The 8,466-nt window shown below is 50.0% G+C and overlaps 1 protein-coding gene across 1 annotated transcript in view; it reads right to left on the bottom strand.

The window, feature by feature from the left end:
• Positions 1-2,377: 2,377 nt before the first annotated feature.
• The window catches only part of LOC128823356 (cytosolic phospholipase A2 gamma-like), a 42,046-nt gene continuing 35,957 nt past the window's right edge, over positions 2,378-8,466 (bottom strand). The window contains exon 13 of the mRNA XM_054005598.1: positions 2,378-2,544. Coding sequence (XP_053861573.1) covers positions 2,378-2,544 — 167 coding nt within the window. The remainder of the gene's footprint in view (positions 2,545-8,466) is intronic.

The following is an 8,466-nucleotide window of genomic DNA, read 5'->3' as shown; positions in this document are numbered from 1 at the left end:
CTTCTCCCCACCAGGCAGAGGGGGCACTTGAAGAAGGAGTCTCCTACATCCCAGGGGAGGGCTCTAAGCTTTAGACTAAAGGTCAGGAGAGTATTTCTCTTCCCCCAAGAAACATGTTAGACTCCAAACTCAAAGAGAACTTTCACAGCTGAGCACCCCAAGCAAAGGTAGGCACTGACCTCCGTGAGGGGGCAGGGCTTTGCACACAGCTCTCTTCTTGTCAACTCCCATGGCCTAGCTTGGTCCTCTTCCCACCCAGTGTGTGCTGGCTTTTATGTATCCCATTCTTAGGCATCTAACCCTCCCCATTCATTGCAGAGAGGCCTGGACACCTAATTCAGGCTTTGTGGATTCCAGTGATTTTCTAGGCACATAAAAGTTAGATGTGGTGACACTCAGTGCCTAAGGGCTGGTCTACACTTAAAACTTACATCAGCAGTACTACAACTCTCAGGAGTGTGAGTCCACATCCCTGAGAGATGTAGCTATGTCAACCAAACCCCTGGCAAAGACAGCGCCATTCCATTGACCAAGCTACCGCCTGTAGGGGAGATAGATGACCTACAGAATCCCTTCCATCGCTGTAATGAGTGTTGACATTGAAGAGCTAGAGCTGTGCTTTTGAAGCATTTTAAGTGTATACATAGCCTATGTCCCTTTGGGAATTTAGTCCTTTGTGCTCTCAGTTACTCTCAGTTCCTTGGTGGTGGAATAAAGTCAAGCTATTTCTAGCACTGAGACACACAATGTGAAAATGTATGAGACATTATAGTTTATTTATTTAATACTCATCACACAAAAGAAAAGAGGGCTGTAAAGTGTTGTTATCACACACAGCACAAGAAAAATTATTTGGAAATTAACAAGCAATAAAAATTCACCATTATATATATCAGGCCAGATTCTAACCTCAGTGTAAATGTGGAGTAGCATCAGCAGCTTCAGTAAAGTTATTCACATTTACCACGTGGTAAATAAGATTCTACGATTGCTCACAACTGGGCCCAACTTCCCTTTCTTACTTCCTATCCCTTTGTAAATGAGGAAATCCAGAGGAATCTTGCAGACACATTTGTTTGCCAGGCTTCTGCACAGTGTAAATTTCTGTGTTAGAGTGGTGCCATGTGATCACTGACAAACCAATATGTATGTATGTGTCTTACAAATTCTATCCATCATCATCACCACCACCTATTTTATATGAATCTATCTATCAAACCTATTGTATAAGAATCAATCATCATAACTGATTTATATGAATCAATCTATCCAGCTAAGAACATTTTACCAAATTCATCATCCTGTCACCAGAGATACATTCACAAAGGACTTGGCTCCCACCTGCCATATTATGCACCTGATGCCCAGAATCAGACCCCACGGGGATTCACCAAACTCCCACTCAGCTGTCACTGAACCCTGTAGATGCCTTATCACAGTCAACACCTAAGTTTTGGCAGTAAGATTTCCCTCGGTGCCTCTGGGTGTGCGCATGGCTGCCTTGCTCTAGGCATACAGATGCCTAAGCCCCACAGCAATGCACAAACTGGGGGAAGACAAGTGTTCCTCCGCATAGCTTGCCTGTGGGGCCCACTGCTGTAGGCTGTAAGCCAGGGGACTGGAGCCTGGTGTCTCTGAATTCAGTGGGGAGTGCTGCAGCCATCAGAATCTCACCCTTGCTCTCTCTCTCTTTCTGGCCAAATTTCCCTTTAATGCTTTAATCCGCAGTGGAGCAGTTTCAATGGGGGGGGGAGGATTGAAGCCCCCCATCCTCCCGCCAGGAGACTATCCCACTGCCTGGTGATGAGGGCACTCACCTCAGAGGTAGCAGATCCCTCTTCAAATCCCTTCTCCCACTGAGGCAACCAGGGGACTTAACCTGGGGTCTTCTCCATCACCGGTGAGCACGTTAACTACTGGGCTAACAGTTCTGAGGGAGACCATCTTCCTACTTCTTGCACCATGGCTGAGGCCCCACAGGTGAGGTAGGGAAGAATGCCTGCCTGCCTTTCCTAGGTCGGGAATTACTCTGGGGCTTAGGCACCTGGACACTGAGATGGTGGCTGCAGTGCGTATGCCCCAAGGTAGAAACGTAAGCACCTAGGGAAATTTCACTGCAACAACTTCGGTGCTGAGAGTTTGGACACTACAGGATTCTGCGGCAGCTGAGCAAGAGTTTTGTGATTCCCAGGGTGCCTAAATCGGGGACTCAGGCAATTAGGTGCCTAAATCCCTTAGTGAATCTAACCCAGGGAAACTAACTACTCCCTGCTGCACTTAGGTTCTAAGTGGTCACAGTATACAACATCGCAGGAAACGTGCTGGCCAGGGCCAGGCACAGATTTTCTGCCCTTCTTGAACAAACAGAGACGTGGATTTAAAACTCCTTGGTGGAGGAGGACACAATCTGCTGGATCTCCTCCCGAATCCTCTCCTTGTTGTTGGAGACATTCATCTTCGCTTTTTCGAGAAGTTCAATTATATCGGTTTTTGTGTAGAAAAACTTAAAGGTGGAAAACTTCTTTCTGAAGTGCTCTATTTCACCTAGGAATAAAACAGGAGGGTAAGTGCCAAAGAGAGGAAAACAGTGGTACTGCTTTTACACTTTTATGGCTCCCAGAAGCATAGAATCCAGGAACCTAAAGAGGCAGGAGAATAACATGGGCAACTCCTGAGGTTTTCATAGAATCACAGAAATGTTGGGCTGAAAGGGACCTTGAGCGGTCACTAACTCCAACATCCTGTACTGAGGCAGGACCAAGTGAATCTAGAGCATTTGTCCAAGCTGTTCCTAAAATCTACATCCCTTGGAAGCCTATTCCAGAGCGTAACTACCCTTAGGCCTGGTCCACACTAGGTGTTTATGTCGAAGTTAGCGCCGTTACATCGAATTAACCCTGCACCCGTCCACACCGCGAAGCTATTTAGTTCGACATAGAGGTCTCTTAAATTCGACTTCTGTACTCCTCCCCGACGAGGGGAGTAGCACTAAATTCGACATGGCCATGTCGAATTAGGCTAGGTGTGGATGGAAATCGACGCTAATAGCTCCGGGAGCTATCCCACAGTGCACCACTCTGTTGACGCTCTGGACAGCAGTCCGAGCTCGGATGCTCTGACCAGCCATACAGGAAAAGCCCCGGGAAAATTTGAATTCCTTTTCCTGTCTAGCCAGTTTGAATCTCATTTCCTGTTTGGACATTGTGGCGAGCTCAGCAGCACTGGCAACGATGCAGAGCTCTCCAGCAGTGATGGCCGTGCAATCTCAGAATAGAAAGAGGGCCCCAGCATGGACTGATCGGGAAGTCTTGGATCTGATCGCTGTGTGGGGCGATGAGTCCGTGCTTTCCGAGCTACGATCCAAAAGACGGAATACAAAGATCTACGAGAAGATCTCTAAAGACATGTCAGAGAGAGGATACAGCCGGGATGCAATGCAGTGCCGCGTGAAAATCAAGGAGCTGAGACAAGGCTACCAGAAGACCAAAGAGGCAAACGGATGCTCCGGATACCATCCCCAGACATCCCGTTTCTACGAGGCACTGCATTCCATCCTAGGTGCGGCCGCCACCACTACCCCACCACTGACCGTGGACTCTGAGGATGGGATATTGTCCACGGCCGGTTCCTCGGACATGTTAGCGGATGGGGAAGATGAGGAAGGAGATGAGGAGGACGAGGCAGTCGACAGCGCTTACAACGCTGATTTCCCCGACAGCCAGGATCTCTTCATCACCCTTACAGAGATCCCCTACCAACCGTCCCCAGCCGTTAACCCGGACACAGAATCTGGGGAAGGATCAGCCAGTAAGTGTTTTAAACATCTAAACATTTATTTATAACAGAACAGGAATATTAAGAATAACAAAAATGGGTTTCTCATGATTAGTTTGCCCTAGGCGCTTAACGTTTCAGTCCTGGGCAGTGCAACTATTGAAAAAAAGTCTAACAATGTCCGGTTTAGCATGATTGTTCTGCCCAAGCCGCTCTACTGTTTAGTCCCTGCCAGTGCAGCTACAGTAAAATGCGGTCTATATGTCCGGGGATAGAGCAGAAATCCTCCTGGGACATCTCGAGGAAGCTCTCCTGGAGGTAATTGGAAAGCCTTTGCATCAGGTTCCTGGGGAGAGCGGCCTTATTGGGTCCTCCGTAGTAGGAAACGTTTCTGCGCCACGAGACAAGCAAGTACTCAGGGATCATTGCCCTGCAGAGCAGGGCGGCATACGGCCCTGGTCTTTGGAGGCTTTCCCGAAGCATTCTTTCTTTCTCACTGTCTGAGATCCTCATCAGGGTGATGTCGCTCATGGTGACCTGCTTTGAATTAGGTAGGGGAATGTTAGTGTTGGGACTGCTTGCCCGTTCCTTTACTGAACTGTAACCGCTGGTTTGCAGCCACGTGGTGGAGGCGTGAGAGGGGCAGCATACAGGGATCTTTCCTGGGGACTGCCGCGAGGGGTGGGACAGGGGCAGAGTTCCTGCTTGCCGGATTGCTGGCAGCAGGGACTGGCATTGCTTTCAATGTGAAAGGAGGCCAGTGCTACTATTAAAGTTTTAAGCTGCCACAAGTCTACGGCTTACCATGTCTGCCTGCTACACAAATTCCGGTGTCCTGCCCCGCTTCTCAGATCTGCAGTGCAAGACCCCAGGCACTGAATGCGAAGGCCGAGAATTCGACCTTGCCCTGAATGCGCATGTGATAGGTGCTGTGCATGGTCTTGTTCACAGAGAAAGACTATGTTCATTGTTCACAACTACATTTATCTTTCTGAGAAATTCACTCCCTTTTTCCCATTCCCACAGCCACATCTGCGACTGTCTCACAACCTAGCCTGGCATCACACTCCCAGAGGCTAGCGCAGATTAGGCGTAGGAAGAAGAGGACACGGGAGGACATGTTCTCGGAACTTATGGGCTGCTCCCGAACCCAGGCAGCACAGCAGACCCAGTGGCGGGAGAACTTGTCCCAAATGCACCAAGCACACATGGAACAGGAGGAGAGGTGGTGGCAGGAAGACCAGCAGGCGACTCAAACGCTGCTTGGACTAATGAGGGAGCAAACGGACACGCTCCGGCGCCTTGTGGATGTTCTGCAGGAACGGAGGCAGGAGGACAGAGCCCCGCTGCAGTCTATCTGTAACCGCCCTCCCCCGCCACCAAGTCCCATACCCCACTCACCCAAAGTGCAAAGAAGGAGGGGCGGCAGAGTCCGTGCAAACTCTCACTCCACCCCTGTGGACAGCTCTAGTAGTAGAAGGCTCTTATTCCCCAAAATTTGACAAGTTCTTTCCTTCCCGCCTCACACAAGCCCCCATCCAAGTTTCACCTCCCAGTTTCATGTGTAGTTGCTAATAAAAAATACGTTTCTGTTAATTACTGTTTCCATCATGTTCTTTTGGAGGAGGGGGAAAGGGGGGGGAAGGGGGTTGGTAATTTGACAGGACAGTCACCTTTACCAGGGTACATAGGCGGGGGCAGGTCCAGCAGCAGGGCACATACACAGTGCAGTCACTAGTTATCCTGGTCAGTCTGGGAGGTGGTTTTCATGTTCTGTGGTGGGGGGTGGGTTGCTCTGTGACTTTGTGGCGGGGGAGGGCAGTTACAGATCTTATGCGGCGGTCCTTATCCTGGATCACAGAGCCACGCAGCAGGGGATCTGTAACCGTCCTCCCCCTGCCACAAAGTCACATAGCCCCCCCATACACACAGTCCCGATCAGAAGGGGTGACAGGCTCCGTTGAAACAACCAGTCCACCACTGCAGAGCCTGTCAATCCTGGAGTTTAGAAGCGTCATTTGCGTCAATACACTACACCCGCTCCCCACCACAGTCTGCGTCCCAGGTTTAAAACATTCCCGCGAAAACAGTAATAAAGAAAACGGTGTTCATTAACAAAGTAGAAGTGATTTTATTTCTAAACGTGTGTTGGAAGGGGGTGAAGGGGGTATGTAACTGGAGAGGATAGTCAACATTAACTGGGTAAAGAAACGGGGGCAGGTTCAGCTTCTCTGTACACAAACTTAAAAGTCACAGGTTACCCTGCTCAGTCAGGAACCTAGCTTTCAAAGCCTCCCGGATGCACAGCGCGTCCCGCTGGGCTCTTCTAATCACCCGGCTGTCTGGCTGGGCGTAATCAGAAGCCAGGCTATTTGCCTCAACCTCCCACCCCGCCATAAAGGTTTCCCTCTTGCTCTCACAGAGACTGTGGAGCACACAGCAAGCTGCTATAACAATGGGGATATTGGTTTCGCTGAGATCACAGCGAGTCAGTAAGCTTCTCCATCTCCCCTTGAGACGGCCAAAAGCACACTCCACCACCATTCTGCACTTGCTCAGCCGGTAGTTGAAGAGTTCTTTTTCACTGTCCAGGGCGCCAGTATAGGGTTTCATGAGCCAGGGCATTAGGGGGTAGGCTGGGTCCCTGAGGATGACTATAGGCATCTCCACATCCCCAAGAGTTATTTTGTGGTCCGGGAAGTAAGTACCTTCCTGCAGCCTTCTAAACAGACCAGAGTTCCTGAAAACACGAGCGTCATGAACCTTGCCCGGCCATCCGACGTAGATGTTGGTAAAACGTCCCCTGTGGTCCACCAGTGCTTGCAGCACCATGGAAAAGTAGCCCTTTCTGTTAATGTACTGGCTGGCCTGGTGGTCCGGTGCCAGAACAGGGATGTGAGTTCCATCTATGGCCCCACCGCAGTTTGGGAATCCCATCGCTGCGAAGCCATCTATGATCGCCTCCACGTTTCCCAGGGTCACTACCTTTGACAGCAGTACATCAACGATTGCCTTGGCTACTTGCATCACAACAACCCCCACGGTAGATTTGCCCACGCCAAAGTGGTTCGCGACTGACCGGTAGCTGTCTGGCATTGCAAGCTTCCAGAGGGCTATGGCCACTTGCTTCTGGACAGTCAGGGCTGCTCGCATCCAGGTGTCATTGCGCTTCAGGGCAGGGGACAGCAACTCACAAAGTTCAAGGAAAGTTCCCTTACGCATGCGAAAGTTTCGCAGCCACTGGGATTCATCCCAGACCTGCAGCACTATGCGGTCCCACCAGTCCGTGCTTGTTTCCCGGGCCCAGAATCGCCGTTCCACAACATCCACATGACCCATTGCCACCGTGATGTCCTCGGCGCTGGGTCCCGTGCTTTCTGAGAGGTCTGTGCTACTCTCAGACTTCAGGACCTCACCGCGGTGCCGTAGCCTCCTCGCCTGACTTATCTGCATCTGCCTCTGGGAAAGGTGGATGAGAAGCTGCGAGGCATTGAGAACGGCCACAACTGCAGCGATGGTCGCTGCGGGCTCCACGCTTGCAGTGGTGTGGCGTCCGCGCTGTCACTGACTAGAAAAGTGCGCGAACTGATTTCCCGCCGGCGCTTTCAGGGAGGGAGGGCAGGAGTGATGGACGGATGACGACAGTTACCCAAAAGCACCCTCGACACATTTTTTTACCCAGAAGGCATTGGCGGCTCCACCCAGAATTCCAATGGGCAGTGGGGACTGCGGGAACTGTGGGATAGCTGCCCACAGTGCACAGCTTCCAATGTCGACGCTTTCCCCGTTAGTGTGGACTCACAAAATCGAATTACTGTCCTTAGTGTGGACACACACGTTCGAATTTGCAATATCGATTCCAGAAATTCGATTTAAGTAAAATCGAACTACTCTCGTAGTGTAGACATACCCTTAGAGTTAGGAAGATTTTCCTTGCTTTTCCGCACAAAAATAACATATGACCAGACATCTAGCGAAGTATCAGAGACAATAAAGGGGAAGGAGTGTTGATCTGGTTAAGTAAAGAACACATCAAAGGTACTGAAGGAATTAGCTGAAGAAATCTTGGAGTCACTGGCAATAATATTTATGAACTCATGCATGAAAGGAAAGCTCCCAGAAGACAGGAGAAAAAGCTAATGTAGTGCTCATCTTTAAAAAGGGGGGAAAGGAGGAGCCAGGGAATTATAGACCAGTCAGCCTGACTTCAATACTTGGGAAGCTACTAGAGCAATGTATAAAACAGTCAATTTGCAAATACCTGGAGGATGAAGGGGTGATCACTAGCAGCCAGCCTGGATTTACCAAGAACAAATCATAGAATCATAGAATATCAGGGTTGGAAGGGACTTCAGGAGGTCATGTAGTCCAACCCCCTGCTCAAAGCAGGACCAATCCCCAACTAAATCATCCCAGCCAGGGCTTTGTCTAGCTAGGCCTTAAAAACCTCTAAGGATGGAGATTCCACCACCTCCCTAGGGAACCCATTCCAGTGCTTCACCACCCTCCTAGTGAAATAGTGTTTCCTAATATCCAACCTAGACCTCCCCCACTGCAACTTGAGACCATTGCTCCTTGTTCTGTCATCAGGTACCACTGAGAACAGTCTAGATCCATTGTCTTTGGAACCCCCTTCAGGTAGTTGAAGGCTGCTATCAAATCCCCCCTCACTCTTCTCTTCTGCAGACTAAA

This window comes from Malaclemys terrapin, chromosome 15 (assembly GCF_027887155.1).
Source record: "Malaclemys terrapin pileata isolate rMalTer1 chromosome 15, rMalTer1.hap1, whole genome shotgun sequence".
NCBI lineage: Eukaryota > Metazoa > Chordata > Testudines > Emydidae > Malaclemys > Malaclemys terrapin.
Note: the sequence above shows the minus strand (reverse complement) of the source record. Positions and strands in the feature narration are given on the sequence as shown.